This window comes from Crocodylus siamensis, chromosome 1 (assembly GCF_052110815.1).
Source record: "Crocodylus siamensis isolate JL-2025a chromosome 1, ASM5211081v1, whole genome shotgun sequence".
In the NCBI taxonomy this organism is placed as follows: domain Eukaryota; kingdom Metazoa; phylum Chordata; order Crocodylia; family Crocodylidae; genus Crocodylus; species Crocodylus siamensis.
The window spans coordinates 269,220,271-269,237,407 of NC_143395.1; the positions used below are offsets into that span (position 1 = coordinate 269,220,271).

The 17,137-nt window shown below is 53.6% G+C and overlaps 1 protein-coding gene across 2 annotated transcripts; it reads left to right on the plus strand.

Moving 5' to 3' along the window:
* Positions 1-6,418: 6,418 nt before the first annotated feature.
* ARX (aristaless related homeobox) lies at positions 6,419-14,843 on the plus strand. 2 transcript variants are annotated; one of them, XM_090061991.1, is made up of 6 exons: positions 6,419-6,735; positions 7,916-8,561; positions 8,662-8,707; positions 9,840-9,909; positions 9,994-10,168; positions 12,888-14,843. In XM_090061991.1, the coding sequence occupies exons 1-6, from the start codon at positions 6,543-6,545 to the stop codon at positions 13,126-13,128; spliced, it is 1,371 nt and encodes a 456-aa protein (XP_089918117.1). In that variant the 5' UTR covers positions 6,419-6,542; the 3' UTR covers positions 13,129-14,843. The 2 variants fall into 2 exon arrangements, with proteins under 2 accessions (XP_089918117.1, XP_089918107.1); XM_090061981.1 differs by having other exon boundaries at positions 9,840-10,168.
* The last annotated feature ends 2,294 nt before the right edge of the window (positions 14,844-17,137 follow it).

Genomic DNA, 17,137 nt, shown 5'->3' on the forward strand with positions numbered 1-17,137 from the left:
ATTTCATAGGATCCAAGAGCCATAAATGAATACAGAAAATCTGCATTCCTCTTTCTCTCTCTCTGTCTCTCTCTCACACATGCACACACACAGTTCTTCTTTTTTTATTAATTGGTTCACTGGTGGGTGGGTGTTTCATTCATCACAGAATCAAAGCTGAGCCAAAGCAAGCAAGCAATGGCAGGACTGACCTAAACAGTACTTGGACTGAGGAAGGATGCTATAGACACACCAGGTCTCAGAAAGAAAGCTGAAGGAAGGAGCATAGGCTTTCTACATTTACCTAAAACTTCTGGACTTGTTCTTGTTAGAAATACATATACATGAAACATAGGGGTTTTTTGTACAATATTTGTTACAATTGTTATTATAAAGCCTCATTCTTCATAGCAAAAAATATGTTAAAACCTAATTAGAGCTTGTCATTTGTGCTAAGGCCTGTTGGACTGAAATATGGTTCTCCCAGAGAGCAAGTGAGCCATCAACAATATCATTGCCTTTTGGCTTCACTATGCTCACTGTCTGGTAAGCGCACAAGTCATACCTAGAGTTGGTCGTATTGCCAGCTAATCCACCACTCAGTAGCAATGGGCAGCTTAGCCAGGCCATGAAAGTTTGGGTTTTGTTGAGCTCATCTCCCATCCCCTAAAAGCCAAGCTGCAGCTCAGTGGTGCCCTGACATAGGTGGAACAATTTTGCATGAAGTCAACTGTACCTTGGAGTATATGTTAGCCCAAAACTGAAGCAAGTATGAGGCACCAGGGTAATGTTTCAGTCTTGTGCCCACTGCAAGTTGAAAGAAACCCCAGGGTGATTGATTCTAGCCTAGAACAGCATTTCTCAACCCGTGGGTCACAGCCCCGAAGTGGCTCTCAAGTGTATATGAAAGGGTCAAGAAAAAACTTTAGAAATGGATTCTCCTTTGAAGGAGAAAAATGTGGGAAACCATGGCTTTTCCCTTGCAGGCAGGCAGAGCTCCAGGCTGTGAGGGGCTGCTGGTGCCACAGGGGGAGGGGGGCAAGGACCAGCAGATCTGGAGTGAGGGGCACTGGGTAACAATGTTTACAAATGGGTCCTGGCACAAAAAAGATTGAGAACCGCTGGTCTAGAGCTCAGGTCCTCCACCTGGGGCTGAGCACATCTAGTGTCAAGGCTGTTAGATAGGGAAGGGGCTCCTTAAACTGCTGTCAGAAAAACGCGGATCCGGAGCCCACAGCAAACTTTGATTTTGCAGTAAGTCCATCTCCTGTTGTTCTGCCACGTGTGTTGAGAGGGGCCTGTCAGAAACTGACTGAGGAACATATCAAACAGGTCTCTTTTAGGATGACTGTATTTATTTCTTTTGTCCATGCCCTTGTTACTTTGCTGGGGGCGAGGTCTGGACTGGACTGCAGCCTCGTGCTGGGCCGAGGCGTCCAGGGGCCACGAGCCTGGGGGAGACGCGGGGGGAGGCGGCAGAGATCCGCCCTCCCCGGAGTGCCTGACATGGCAGGTTGCGGTTTGCTGCCCGTTTCCTTTAGGGATAAAACGCGCTCGAGATGTTGCCTCTCCCCTCGTCCGAGATGAAGTGGAAGAAGGCATCTTCCCTCCCTCCCGCCCCCGGCTTCCCTCTGCTGCCCGCGTACGCGCTGTGGCTGAGACGGGGCTTTAGGTCTCCCTGCTTCCTTTGGGCTATTTCTGCACACGCTGGGGGGACGTGCCCCGACCTCTCACACGCGTGTGCGCGACCGGAGAGGGGCGAAACCACAACCCTGCGCGGATTAAGGGAAAAGAGGGAAAAGGCACGCGTCCTCCTTCCTCTCCCTGCGGCTCGGGCGGCGCGACCCGAGGGTAAAGCGAAGTCGTCGCGCCCGGTCTCGGCTTTGAGGCAGCCCAGCCGTCGGGGGGGGGGAGGGGCGGGGAGGCCCCGCGTGGGAACCCCCCTTCCCTGTGCAGTGGGAGCCAGGAGGATCAGCGGAGCAGGCTGCCCGGCGAGGCGGGGGATCTCCCGCCCTGGAGGTTCACCAGACAAAGCCTGGCGGGGATGATGTGCCTCTGGACCCGGTGACCTCCTGGGGTCCACGACTCGGCGCTGAGCGGGGCAGGGGCCGGGCGGGGCTGAGCACGGCTCTTGCGGCGGCGAGTCCCACCCGGGAAGCGGGAAGACACGGGGCTCGCTCCCGCCTGCCCGGGGCCCCGCAGCGCGGCCCGCAAGGGAGCAGGACCCTGCCTCTCCGGGGGGGGCCGGCCTGGGCTTCCCCAGCTGCTCCCCCAGCTAGCTGCAGAGTCCCCCTGCCCCTGGGGCAGGTTCCCGCACACCCTGCCCCGCGGCGCGCTCCCGCCCAGGGGCACCCGCCAGCCGCAGGGCGCGGGCACTGGGCGAGCCTGGGGAAGAAGGAGGAGGAGTGTGTGGCCGGCCCCGAGCCATGCGGCTGGAGGCAGGGGCACTTGGCGAGTGCCCGGCGGGAAGGGAGCAAGGGAGATGGGGCCCAGGCCAGGCGAGATGCCCTCCGGCCTGGGGCTTGGGCAGCCGGCCCGGTAGCTGGATTGCTCCTCCTGGCCGGGCAGTGCCAGGGGCTGGAGTGGCGAGGCCTCTTTGGCCACTGCCACCCCGGCCGTGTGGCCCCGGGGCCGGGGGAGCCGCCTGCCACCGCCTCCTGCGGGAGGGCCAGGGCTGGGTCAGACGCCCCCCGTGTCCTGCGAGCCCGGAGCTGAAGTGGGGATTGTTTGTGGAAGCAACAGTCTAGGAGGTTAATCTTGGCTGGTTGGAGTTAAAAAAGGCAAATATTTCCGCTTGTGCCCTCCTGCCTTTCTCAGCATTGGTTGTCAATCCTCAAGCGTGTTATCCTTACAAGGCATCAGTTTGTTTGGCTGATCTCAGCAAGGTTTTCTTCTCCAAGTAGAACTATAATTGCTATAATTCTACTGTATCATTTGGATCATTGCAGTATTGTTGTTTTCTCTCTCTCTTTCTCTCCCCCTAACACTGCAATAACGCGCTCCAGTGTTAAATTAGCAGGTTGCAGGGGGAAGGAAAGGGAAGGGAGGGGGGAAAAAGACCATAAATGAATGAAAGTTTGTTAAAAAAAATAAATAAAACAACAAAGTGACTTGGCAAAGGCGAGATCGCATCGCAGAAGATCTTCGCGTGTAATCAGGGCTCATTGTTTCTCCTTTCAATGGCTCCCAAATTGGCCGGCGGGCTCCAGATGAAGTTTATCTTTGCGGTGGAAATGCGGGAGATGAAAAGGTTGAGCCTAACGTGAGGGGGCCTGGGCCGACAGGGGCAGCTGGAGAGCCATCGGGGCGCCCGACCCCAGAAATTAAACCCCCCTCCTCTTCCCCTGGGATGAAGGGGTTTATATCGCCCCTAAATATCATTGCAGCAGCCGGCTCCTCAGTGCAGCGCCAGCAAAGGAAAGGCTGGAGCAGGGAGCCTCAGCCCCTGCAGCCCCTTCCACCCCGCACCTGCCCTGGGGAGGCCCAGATCCGTGCCGCACGCCTCGAGTTTCCCAGCAGCCGGGCTCCGACCCATCCTGTCCATGCCTGCTATCGACGGGCCAAACGAAAAACGCAGCTCTGTTGAAAAACAAATAAATCAGAGAGCAGGATCTCAAGCAGACAAGGGATCAGGATGACCTCGCAAGAAGAGCTATAGTGGGGGGAGAAAAAAAAACAATCTGCAATTCACTTGCATCAATCCCGAGGGAGAAATTGAACGTGAAAACTGGGGGAGGGAGAATAAATGAAGGAATCCTCTCTCTCACACTCTCTCTTTTTTTTTGCTTTTCTTATTGAAACCGAGCGCCAATTCCATAGTTGCGGTGCAGCCCGCGGGATTTTGTTATCACAGGAGCGGAGAAAAGTAGCCTTCACAATACAGCCAGCCTGCAAAATCCGAGCAGGCAGCGTGTGCTGGAGCTAGGACATGTGCAGACTAATACTTAGTTTCTAGGGGGATTGTTATTAATTAAAGAATAGCATAACCGAGGAGGCAGAAACAGCGAGAGCAAATTGTAGCTTATTTTTTTGAACGGAGGCATTGAATGGTGCCACTGATGATTTCAGGGCTCCTGGTTGCAGAAAATGTGGCTAAGAGCAGCTGCATCTTCTCCTCGGAGTCGAAAAGAGACTTTCCTCCTAGATCGCGTTCCCACTCCAGCAGCCCAGGTTGGATGCTACGAAAAATCATCATCATTATCATCATTAAAAAAAAACAAACTATCAGGCAAAGCGAATGGGAACGGTCTTTGAGTGAATCACCAGCAGAAAGTCCAGCTTCTCGAGGACGCTTCCTTTGAGATTGGCTTAGGGCTTTTAGTCGCTCAGATTTGACATGACAATGTCGCTTTTGTCATTTGTTTTAATTTTTTTGGGAGGGGGGTAGGCAAGCGGTGATCACCCACCTTCCACGTGTAGAATGAGACCCGCTGCCTCCCTTCCCCACCCCTCCGAGTATTTAAAAATACACACACACACACACATATATAAATCAGAAGAAATACATGCCACGTACAGAAGGCTTTTCTGTGCCCGATTGCATTTATGCAGCTCTTGGAAATGATGTCTGCCTTCATGGCGCGCCCGCCTGTGTGTGTGTGTGTGTGTGTGTGTGCGTGTGTGTGTGTGCCTACACGTATACATAATAAAGTCCTTACTCTTTACAATTCGCTTTGTTTAAAGAACCTGGAGTTAAGGCTGCACCATGAAAACCCGTGTGTCGATGTGATTGGGGGGGTGGGGGGTTGAAATAAAGCTGTCTTTCCAAGCCAGCTCTCGGAGAAATGAATCATCTAAGTGTGCAGTTGAATTGTTTTCGGGTGACAAAGGAGAGATCCCCTCCAACGTGTCTCCTGGGCGAGCAGGATGGGAAGCATAAATGTACATTTCGGCAGGAGACGCGCAGACAATTAAAACATGCCAATTAAAATCCAACCGGAGCTGTATAAACAGTGAGCTTCAAATTCTGCCTGGGATGTGCTATCGCTTGGCCAATGAACAGGAAAAGAAAAATGTTAGACGCCTTTCAGCTCCAAAGCTATATTTAAAGTGTCGCGGGGGGTGGTGTGTTTAAGCCCAACTGAGGGATGGGAAAGGTGAGTGAGAAGCGAGCCCCAGACCCTCTGGGTTGCAGCGTCCTGCTGTTGCCCCCGGGGACCGGGTGCTGGCACTCCCGCCCGTTTCAAATGGGGTATTAAATAGTTGTGCCAAGCCAGCCCCGACATGTCTATCACGCATTAGCATTTGAAAGCGTTTTCCAGATGTTTATTACAGTAAAAATCCCAATTATGAATCCTTGTATTTTTAAATACTGACTGTAAACGATTCAAGTAGATGCCTTTGTAAAACGCTTTTTCCTTGACACATTCAACGAGGGAGGCTGAGGAGGAGGAAAACCAGGCCTGGACTCTCCCGCACCTTGCCCTGGGCTTCCCTCCCAGCCTTTGGCTTGGCCCTAAAGATCCTGCCTCAGAGGTGAAGCGGAGAAAGGAGTGAGCTTGCCGGAGGCATCCGTGAACCCCGCATCCGTGCCAAGCGTGGGCAGCATCTCGGGTGCAGACAGACGTGGCTCTCTTTCCCCGCTATAACTCAGATCGATTTCTGCCAAGCGGACTGAATGACAGCCTTACCCCAAACCAAACAAACAGAAGCAAAACCGTTTGGGAAGCTAAGAGCTTCCCTCTGTTTTACAGGCACGGCTGCTTTTCTGGGACCCCGGGGTTGAGACCGCTTCTCCTTCGTAGGGAAACCTTGAAACAAGCCGAGACTTGGCGTTGCCCCAACCAGGGAGGGTGAGATGTCGCCTCCGGGGTCCAGAGCTCCGTGTCTCTGCCCATGGCAAGGGGCTGGATGTCACAGGCCAGCTTTGGAAACCCAAAGGGGCCAGCACATGGCACCCCTTCCCACACCGCAGGCTTTTGTGGCCAATCTCGCAGTGAAAGTGGAAGGGCGCAGGCACTCTCTCTGCCCCCTTGCACCAACAACAGCCGCATCTCTTTATTTCTGCTCTAAAACTAGGGCTGGGGGCGGGGGGTGGGGGAGAGGAACCCATCATCTAACAGCAGAGGGAGCAGCCAGCTTGCCCTTCTCGCTTTGAGAAGGACCCCGGTCCCGGGGCAGTGTCCCAGAGCCTCTCAAAGGCGAACAAGTCAATCGTGGCAAAAAAGCCGCCGCTCCGCAGGCACCCACGTCCCCCGACCTGGAGAGCCCGGGCAAGCACGCAGGCCAGCAGTGCCCTCGGGGAGGGGCGCAGGAGGGAAGCGAAGTGGCAATGAACTTGGTGCCGCCGCTGATCCCCGAGGCGATCCAAGCCGGGCTTTGCGGGCGGCTGGCAGCCCAGCCTCTGGCGAGAGCCAATGAGAGGGCGTCTCCCAGCACGTGGAGGAGAGGGAATCAAGAGCAAAGCAATTGCAGCTCACTACACTTGTTACTAGTGTCCTGAGCGAGGAAGAGGGGCGAGCGGAGCCGCGGGTGGGGGGAGTGCAGAGCGCCCCGGCCCCAGCCCCAGCCCCGTGCCCACACGCGCGCCCAGGCCGGAGCCGCCGGGGGGCACGGCCCGAGCCATGAGCAATCAGTACCAGGAGGAGAGCTGCTCCGACAGGCCCGAATGTAAAAGTAAATCTCCAACTTTGCTGTCCTCCTACTGCATCGACAGCATCCTGGGCCGGCGGAGCCCCTGCAAGATGCGGCTGCTGGGGGCGGCACAGAGCCTGCCGGCCCTGTCCGGCCGCGCCGAGCAGGACAAGGCCGGCCAAGGTAAGCGCGGCGGGCGGCGGGCGGGGCCCGGGCTTGCCCGACGGCGCGGGGCCTCGGGCGCGGCGGGCGAGGAGCCGGCCTGGCCCGGCCCGGCGGGTATTTCCAGCGGCTATTTCTAGCGCCGGCTCCTGCCGGCCAGGGCTCGGGGCAGCCCGGCCCCCGCCCCCGGCCCGCGAGCCCGGCTCAAGGGCGAAGCCCAGCCGTGAGGAAACCCGCCGCCGGCAGCGCCCGCCCAGCTGCCCCCGTCTCGTTTGCACCGGGCCGGGGCCGGGCTGCCGCCAAACGCTGCGGGCGACACTGTTTCGTGCCGGGCGCTGCTTTCCGCCTGTCTCTGTGCCCGGAGCGAAACCGGATTCAGTCCGGATCCGAGGGGAACCAGGGGGCTTTCACGCAGAGAGAGAGAGAGCTCGATCTAGCTACAGTAGATCAATCTTTAGAGATGTATCTATATAGCTATCTAGAGATCTATCTATTGATAGATAGGAATAGATATCTACAGGTCTATACAGATCGATATAGATCTCTATCTGTGTAGAGAGAGCTTTAGAAATATCTTTCCTAGATATATCTGTACTCGGATCTATCTGTCTATATAGATAGATCCATCTGTATCTCTCTACGGATAAGTACGTGTATCTATATCTGGCGGTATCTATAGATAGATCTATCTCTACCTTAAATATATGTATCTATATCTAGATCTCGATAGATAGATAGATAGAAGCCTTCTGGTTTCCCTCGGATCTGGACTGAATCCGATTTGGCTCCGAGACTGCGGTATATATATATACTGGATTAAGTCCAGATCCGAGGGAAACCAGAGTGCTTATAGCTATAGATCTATATTTATCTATATACATAGCTATCTCTCAATCTATAGATAGATAGATAGATAGAGCTAAAATAGCTAGCTAGGTGAATAACTAGATCGCTAGGTAAATCCCGACCGATCTAGCTGTGGCTCGGGGTTCTGTACAGCCAGGGCCGGTTTGCCAAGCGCGGGCGGGAGGCGATGCCCGTGTCCCCGCAGCCCCCGCGCGGCCGGGGCGGCGGGTTTGGCCGGGGGGGGGGGCAGGCGGGGCGCGGGCAGCGGGGTGCCGCGGCACTGACGGTGCTGTGTGTGTGTGTGTGTGTGTGTGTGTGTGTGTGTCTCCCGTCCCGTCCCGCGCTGGCGCCCCAGGCTCGCCCAAGGGCAGCGCCGCCTTCGAGCCGGCCGAGCTGCACCTGCCGCCCAAGCTGCGCCGCCTCTACGGGCCCGGCGGGGGCCGGCTGCTGCAGGGGCCGCGGGGCGAGCGGGCCGACGGGCGGCCGGAGGGGGGCGCCGCCACGGCCGCGGCCGCCCCGTGGGACACGCTGAAGATCAGCCAGGCGCCGCAGGTCAGCATCAGCCGCAGCAAGTCCTACCGCGAGACCGCGCCCTTCGCGCCCGGCGCCGACGACCTGGGCCGCCCCGACGAGCGGCCCGGCCCGGCGCCCGCCCCCGCGGGGGAGGACGAGGACGAGGACGAGGAGCTGCTGGAGGACGAGGAGGACGAGGAAGAGGAGCTGGAGGAGGAGGAGGACGAGGAGGAGCTGGCGGCCGGGAACCCCCCCGGGCCGGGCGCCGACGGCGCGGAGCTGTCGCCCAAGGAGGAGCTGCTGCTGCCGCCCGACGAGGCGGAGGGCAAGGACGGCGAGGACAGCGTGTGCCTCTCGGCCGGCAGCGACAGCGAGGAGGGGCTGCTCAAGCGCAAGCAGCGCCGCTACCGCACCACCTTCACCAGCTACCAGCTGGAGGAGCTGGAGAGGGCCTTCCAGAAGACGCACTACCCAGACGTCTTCACCAGGTAGCGGCCCGGGCGGGAGGGCGGGGGCCGGGCCGGGCCGGGCCGGGCGGGCTGCGGTCAGAGCCCCTCACGGCCCCGCGTCTCTGTGCTTGCCCCGCAGGGAGGAGCTGGCCATGCGGCTGGACCTGACCGAAGCCCGCGTGCAGGTGAGTGCGGCCGAGCCCGGCCCCGCGCACGGCCCGTCCCGGACGCCCCTCTTCTTCCCTCCCCGCCTCCCCGCCCCGCTCCGCTCGGCTCCACGCAGGTATTTGCCCGCGACGCCAGGTCCGATGGGGCTGCGCGACAGGCCACTGAGCGCCACGGCAGACAGGCCAGGGACGGGGTTTGCTTTCCTCTGGCTAATGCTCTTTGATTGCAGCCACTGATCTCATCGCCGGCGGGCGCGGGGCTCGCAGCAGCGCCCATTAGCCCTGGGAGAAGGGGCCGGGGAAGCGGGGGCGGGGGAGGAGGGGGGCCCCTGCTTGCCAACAGAAAACAGATGTCCCCGGGCTCGGAGCTGAGCAAATCACTTTACAGTTAGAAGCCGGCGCTGATAAAGCCTCATAAATTCCATCTGCCTCATTTGCCCCAAGACAGCTCCCGGCATTAGAGGGGCTCGGCCGGGAGGCGCCCCCCCTCTGTTGACACATTGCTCCATTGTCAACCAGCGCGGCCCGCTCGCGGCTCGGGGGAGCGAGCCGTGGGAAAGTTAAATAGGGAGAGCGCGGAGCAGGAGCCCCCCCGCACGGCCGGGCCGGGCCGCCCCGCGGGGTGGGCGCGCAGCCGGGAGGCGGCTGCGGGACGCGCGCGGCGCCTGCAGCGGAGCTTCTCGCCCGGGGCGCCCGGACCAGCGCCGTGCTCGCCACTCTCCGCGGCTCGCGCACGGCTCCGCGCTCCGACACGTGCGTGCGTGCGTGGCCCCTAAGCCGCTGCCCGCCCTGTGCAGACGGGGCCGGGCGGCGCGTGGGGCTCAACCCAGCCCCGGCTGCTGGGAACGGACTTGAACATGGACAGGCACCAAAAAAAAAAAAAAATCTTTCGGGGCTGAAAACACAAAATAAGCCTCAAGCCCCCCCGAGCTGGCCGGGCCCAGCGGGCGGGTTTCTCGGGGGGCGGAGGCTGGGGCATGTGCCGGGGAAGAGCCGAGCCCCGACGGGGCGATTGCGGGCAGCGCCCGGCCGGGGCAGGGAGGGCTTTTTGGCCGAGCAGGAGCCGTGCCCGGGGGCCGGGGCCGGGCCGGAGCGAAGCAACGACAGGCGAGGGGCGAGATGCTTAAACCCGTTTTCTTTTGGCTTGCAGGTATGGTTCCAGAACCGTAGGGCTAAGTGGCGGAAGAGGGAAAAGGCTGGGGCTCAGACGCACCCCCCAGGTTTGCCTTTCCCTGGTCCCCTGTCGGCAACTCACCCCCTCAGTCCATACCTTGATGCTAGTCCTTTCCCTCCTCATCACCCAGCTCTAGACTCCGCCTGGACTGCAGCCGCGGCCGCTGCGGCCGCCGCCTTCCCCAGTCTACCTCCTCCACCGGGCTCTGCAACTTTGCCACCCAGTGGGACCCCACTAGGCCTCAGCACTTTCCTGGGCGCGGCCGTATTCCGGCATCCAGCCTTCATCAGCCCTGCTTTCGGCAGGTAACGCCTTCCGCTTTTCGCATTTGCAAAAGAAACCAAACCCGCGCGTAAGACGATGCGCGCCAGGACGCGGCAGCCTCGCTTAGGTGTGGGGGGAGCGGGGGGAGCGCCCCGAGCTGCCCCGCCGAGCCCGCCTGCTGCAGCCTGGGGCCTCCGCCCTGCCGCTCGCTCAGAGCCGCGGGCCAGAGACCTGCCGGGCAATGAAAGAGTAACAAGACAAGTTTGGAAGAGCCCAGCTGGCTTGAGGCGCTGGGTCAGAGCGCAAGGAAACCTCTCGTCTTGAAGCTCTGCCCCTCTTGTCCCGCCACTGACTCGCTGCTTTCCTGGGAGAGTTTGGGGAATAGTTTGGAATTTGATTCATTTCGCCTTCTTTTGTTTGTTTGTTCGTTTGGTTGTTGGTTTTGTTGGTGTTTTTTGTTTTCTGTCCACAAGTTGTCCTTGCTTCCCTTCTACTTTTTTTCCTTTTTTCTTCTTCTTCTTTTTTTTCTTTCCTGGAGCCTATTAGTTATTCCCGGCCATTCGCAGCGTTTTTACTTTCTGGGTCGGCACCTCTTTTCGCAAGCAAGTTCCTTGTGGATTATTTGATATTCGAAATTCGCTGTCTTAGTTGGTGGTGATTGGAGACGTAGGTCACATGTTATGTTTCCCTTCCCGGATTGGATAAGGGCAGCTCTTAGGAGCAGATTTCCAGAATGAATGCTCGGGTCTGTTAATTCGAAAGCCGCCTTCTGTAAATACCACCCCCTCTAAAATATCCCCCCTTATTCCTCCTTAAAATTCTCTGTTGCCACAAATATGCCTGTCCCTAATTTCATTCGCCACAGTCCTGCCCCTAGTTTTGCCAGACACACGTTTAAATGCAGGTGAGAGAGAAAGCGATTTAAAAATGACTAGAAATCATGTTGGAGTGTTTGCCGAGCTCTTGTTGCTCTGTGTGTTTTTGCACCTGACTCAAACAGTGGTGTAAGACACCTGAAATAAAAGAAGCGAGTCGTGTATATGGTCTCTCCCTTTATTTAAGGGAAAAAACAAATGAAATACAAAAGTCTGTAGTTAACCACAAAGAGAAAGAAACAATAGAAGGATGTATTAAGCTGGAGAGAGCAGTGAAAATAAAACTGAATGCAACTCCAGTGATCTCTGTTTGGAAGAACAAAGAAATAATAGATTCATCCAACTGAGCAGCCTCCAGGGAGGAAAATAATAATAATAAACCTTTAGTAAAATTAGTTTCTTAGTCCAACCCAATAAAATTAAACATTTTATGCCTCAAATTGTAGTCAGTGACTCAATTTACCTAATGGAACAAGCGATGTTACAGTGCTGTCACGCCCCCTGCTTAGAGTGATGATTTCACAGTTTATCACTTCTCCGGAAGCATTAGTGCAATCCTTCTACTATTTTTTTTCTGACAACAAATTGAAAAGTGATTTGTAAAAGCTTACTAACAACAGCCTGGATAATGGTCTGTAAGATTAAAATAGGCATGAGAGAGAGAGCGAGAGAGAGAATTCACTAACGTTTGATTCATCTACCTGGAAACGTAGCATTTTAGTATGTCTTAGGTGGTTTAAAACTGTTCAAGCAAGTTAAGCACAACAGGGATTATCTCCCAATAATCAAACCTATTATTGTTTCCACATCCATACTATTGCTAGATCATTTTTTTTCCCCAGTAAAATTACGGATTCTGAGGAGCCTTAAAAAAGCTGAGCAGTAATTGACCTCGTCGAGGCAATTCGTTCTGTTCTGGCAAATTTTAATACTTAATAGCAACGTCAAAGACGGAAAAAGAAAAAAAAAATGCAGCAGCCAATATAGGAGCTTAGCATGCTAGGGCTTAGTATGTAGACCCTGTTGCCTTCAAGGAACACAGTTCAATTCCTAGCCGTGATGATGTCAATAATCACATCCTTGGTTAATGGAGAGTCTGTACATCTTGATGTGCCAGTCAAGGGGGTCACTTGCACTCTTCAGAGTGACTGCTCTGGTGAGAGAAGTAAGAAAAACTAGAGGGAAGGCATTTAAAAGATTGTGTCATTGAGCTGGGATGCTAGGTTGCTGGATAATAATTGGCATTCCACTGTGAGGAAATCAACAGGAATGCCACTTCCTGCTGGGTATGGGCATCAATGCTGAGGAACCGCTCAGACACTTTGGGCACCAGGGCTGCACAACCTTTACAGGAAGGCGATGATTTGTGGGGGTGGGGGAGGAAGAAATACATTCCTCGGAGGGGAAATAAAGGCGGAAGAATAGAAATGGGAGAGTTTAACATTTGCAGCTCTTCTTTTTCTTCTTCTTTTTTTAGATGATAGATAAGGTGAAAATAAATCCCCCAAAGCATTTCATTTCGGAATCCCTCTCCCTGATAAGTGTAAATCACAGTATCAGCTGCTGCTGACAGTGTGCTCTAGCGTAAGCTGCTGTCACCGGCAAGTCTGAGGGAATTAAACTCTCTTTTTTAAAAAAAATCTTTTGACTGCCAGCCGTGAGATTTTTTCAACATGTCTTTGTCTCTTCCACATTAGTGATAATACTTCCCATCCTATTATTTATGACATGAACTCGGCTAGAACTCTTAGGAGAGAAGCCAGCAGGGAAAAGGGGGAAAATATACGGCAACACCGGTCACCTTGTTCTTACAACACACCAGCACCACCACAACACACGCACATAGCTGCTTTGGTTTTGACCAAAATGTTTACTTTACTTGCAGGCTCTTTTCCACTATGGCTCCCCTGACTAGTGCTTCCACTGCTGCTGCCCTACTGAGACAGCCCACTCCTGCCGTGGAAAGTGCAGTGCAATCAAGTGGGCTATCAGATCCAGCAACAGCTGCAGCAGACAGACGGGCTTCTAGCATAGCAGCTCTGAGGCTGAAAGCAAAAGAACATGCAGCTCAACTCACACAGCTCAATATTATCCCTGGGAACAGCACAGGGAAAGAGGTGTGCTAAAAGCAGAGAGGAAAATATAAGGAATTAAAGAAATAAATAAAGGTCACCTCAGATATAGCACGAACCAAGACCAAATGGAAAAAGAGGACCAGCGACTAAGACATTGGGTAGGTTCTCGAGTTAGGAACTTGAAGAAAGCAAAAGCATCCTGTGCATCTCGGGAGTGAGTGCATCCACATTTAGGAGCTCCTGCATAAGTAACTCCTTGGCTGGTACATTTTTAAAATGTGCAACATCTTAATTTCTTCATTGATCATTAAACAAAAAAAGGTCCTAAGACAAGATATTATATATATATATATATATATATTAATGTTACATACATTAAATATTTTTCCTTCTGTACATCTGGCAAAAATGAAATTATAATTTCAACAGCAACAACAACAACAAAAAACCAAAACCCTCCCCCACAGCTTCTTAGACTAATTTAAATCCTAAGATGTTGTTTTATCAGGAGCACTGGAGAACTATTTTTCATGGTAATGCAGCCCGCTGCATATTATCAACCAAGGATGCTGCCAGTGCAGAATGAAGGAGTTTGATGCTGTAAGATAACCAGTGCACTTAAAGGAAAGGGTTTATCTTTTTCTTGTTATAGTCTTTATCACTACACCAACCAAGGTTTTTATATCAAACCAAAGGGAAATACACTGCTAGAATATGGACTGTTTAAGTCACTAAACTGTGATTATTGATTCTGTACATACCATTGTTATAAAAAAAAGAACAGAGCTTTGTATATTTGAAATGTTATAAAACAATTGCACTCAGTGTAGTGTTGTAAAAGTTTGTCATCTGTAGATTCTTACTGTGTTGTAGATACAATAGGGTTCCTAGACAAAATATTTATGTACAAACCCTTTATTTAACTTATTAACTGTAGAGGTTGCTGAAACCCTAAAAAGGCGATGGTACAGTACTTTTGTGTAATGTCCTTATTGTTAACACTTTTCCTTGCTCTCGAGTGGGGAAGTGCCACACTCCGAAAATAAAAAAAAATATGTTTAACAATACATACATATATATATATATATATATAAAAAATATATAATTATTTGTGAAGGATACATTGAGGGCAGGTCCAAGAAGCTAGGCAGTACCAGGCAGGTCTAGCAGAGCTGGGTTAGCCCAGAGGCGGCGGGAGGAGAGGCTGCTGAGCCCATGTTTGGCAGAGGTGGATCTTTTTTTTTTTACTCTTCGCATTGCTTTTTCAACAAAAACGGGATTTTTATAAAAAAATCAAACCAACACCCAAACCCGCCAGTGTCGCCGTGGCTCTGCTTCTCTTGCTGTGTGCCCCCCAGCAGGCACAGGAGCTGTCCTGGCAGCCCGGGGGGCCCCGCTGCTTTCCGGGGGGCGCGGAGCGGGGGCAGAGCCGCGAGCCGCGGGAGAGGCGCGCCCGGCCTGGTGCGCCCGGGGGCCGGGTGGGCAGCGTCCCCACGCGGGCTCCCTGCCGTCGCCTCCCCTCTCCTCAGGGCAGGGCGCGCGGGGTTGCCCCGCGGCTCCCCCAGGCCTTGCAAGCAGCGTTTCCCGCGGGGCTCGGCCGGCCGCCCTCAGCCCTCTTGCTTTGGGAGGCGCTGCCCCCTCCAAGGAGCGGGAGCCTGGCCGCGGGGATCAGAGGCGCGGCCCCCGCCCGGCTGCACAAAGCGCCTCGCCCCGCGCTCTCCCTTCCCCGCACCCGCCGAGACACCCCCGGGCTGCCCCCTCCGCTGGGTGGGTGCACGGCGGCGGGAAGCGCGGTTCTCCCCGGAGGAACCTCCGACCCGATGCGGCCCAAGTGTGTGGGGACGCTTGGCTGTGGGGCAAGAGGGAGCTGCCCCTGCCCTGTCCCCCCACCCCGCTCACACACTCCGGCAAGGGCCGAGCGGCGCCCGGGGACAGCTGCTTCAGGCCCCAAGTTCCCGGCGCTGGAGAGGGGCCGGGGCAGGGGCAGGGGCTGGGCAGTCTCCCTCCCCCTGGCGCTGGCGGAGCCCGGCTGAGGCACTCGCATGAGGCCGGCGCTGCGGCGGGAGAGGCGGGCGCCAGCCCCACGCAGGACAGCGCCCGTGGGCGGCGAGCTCTGCTTCTCCGAGGAGTCTCCGCCGGGCTCTGCCCTGGGAGGTCACCTCCGAGGTGCCCTCGGGAGGGTTATCGCCCTTCTCCCCCCACCCAGGCACCGCGTGTAGGCTCATAACCACGCAGGCTCTCTTTAACACGCCTAAACTGGTTTTATTTTCTTTTTTATGAACAAACGACACTGCCCCTCCGCTAACTATGCATTTAAGTGACAGCATTATGTATCATGTACACACATCCACACACGTATATATTTTAGAGTTTTAAAAAACACCATAGGTGCAAAATATTTTATGGGAAAAATAACGTTTGTCCCTGGACATTATTAACAGTACGGTTAGAAATATACATTTTTTTTTTTTTTTGCTTTAAAGAAAAGGGAATCATTATCAAGCCATTACGCATTAAGAAATGTCATTCAGTCATTTTTATTCATTCTGCTGAAATCTTCGTAAAAGCCAGAATCATACTTCTGCAAGCAGCAATTTTGTTAATCCAGGGGGGTTATTACTCTGGTCCCTTATTAGGATCTATACTACTGCCAAGCAATCCTATAACCTTCTCAAAAGAAGTTTACCTCCGTGTTATAAAACCAGTAGTGGTATTTATACTGTGCAATAATTAGTGTATTACTTGAATCCACTAACAGGTTCATTTTATCTCTGCACAAAACCTCTAGTCTGCTTATAGAAAGCTTGTGCCTCCTTTGGTGCTGTTAAAGTGGTGAAAGAGTGAATGAAGGCTGGTAGCACTTTCTCCTTTTGCCTTGCCTTAATTCCCATCTCTTTTTGCTCTCATCCAATTAGTGCAGTGTATTAAGCGGTTTATCATCTCATAGTCAGCTATTGAGAGAAACAAGGCGAACACTTTGCAATAGAGCCTGCTCTCCTTTGACACCCTCAGGTACTTACATATTCCACTGTGCTATGAATAATAGAGGAAGAATAGAGCACTAATTCCCTCATCAAAGAATGCCTTGTCTGCTGCTTTGCTCAACAACACCATTCTGATCAAAAGAAAAGCAATAAAGCTTAGCATAACAAAACGAAACCTACTTATTAGCTTAGTGGTTAAATTAATGCAGAGCCGCTGCTATTCAAAACCAAGGTTTGAAAACAGCCTCCAACAACCTGATAATGCTGCCTTCGGGATGAAGGAATTTTAATCTGAAATTTGAAGCTGGCACAGATGAGTTAATCTATTAAACTGCTATAAGGAGAGTTCACCACGAACTGTTCAATTAAGGAATATTTAAGGTGCTCTGTAGAAGAGCAAAATAATGCAGAAGGGAAGATGGGCTGAAGTTGCAAATGAGAAAAGTGCATTTTGCACTGAAAAGGGAATGCTGGCACAGGACCAAATGGGTTTGTGGTTTGGAACTGTTTTTAATAAAACACATATGCCGTCAGTGAAGTCTGCCTTCTGAGTTGATATATCAACACTCCTCTCCCCAACAAAAAGCAGTATTTGGGAAGGGGTTGGGAGGGGGGGGGGGCGACGAAAGAGGCGGAGGGGAAGATTCAGACTAGATCAGTTTCACAATACAAGTCTGTGAACTTCAATCGTTCCCAAATTATGTACAGCACTAAATTAACTAAATCCATTTAATATTAAATTCTATATAGATGACTTTGCATTTCCCAGCCTTCCTCAGGGGGCCAAGATGAGGCAAAGCGCCCAGGGCTTATTAGTCAGGAGAAAAGCAGCTTGCTCCTTGCCAAGAGCTCAGCTCTGATCTAGGACCAGCCTTCTGGGAAGAAGCAGAAATTGCCTTAATTCGGGAAAAGCATTCATTTCCGATTTCCCATCTGATTGGGGCTGGCTAAAAATTACTGTAGAGGGAAGGTTCCAAGATTTTCTCTCTCATATATCATGAAAACAGCTTCATCCTGCTTTTATGCAAGGCAGAAGGAGAACTTTTACTGGGGTCCTAAAATATATCGTTACACCC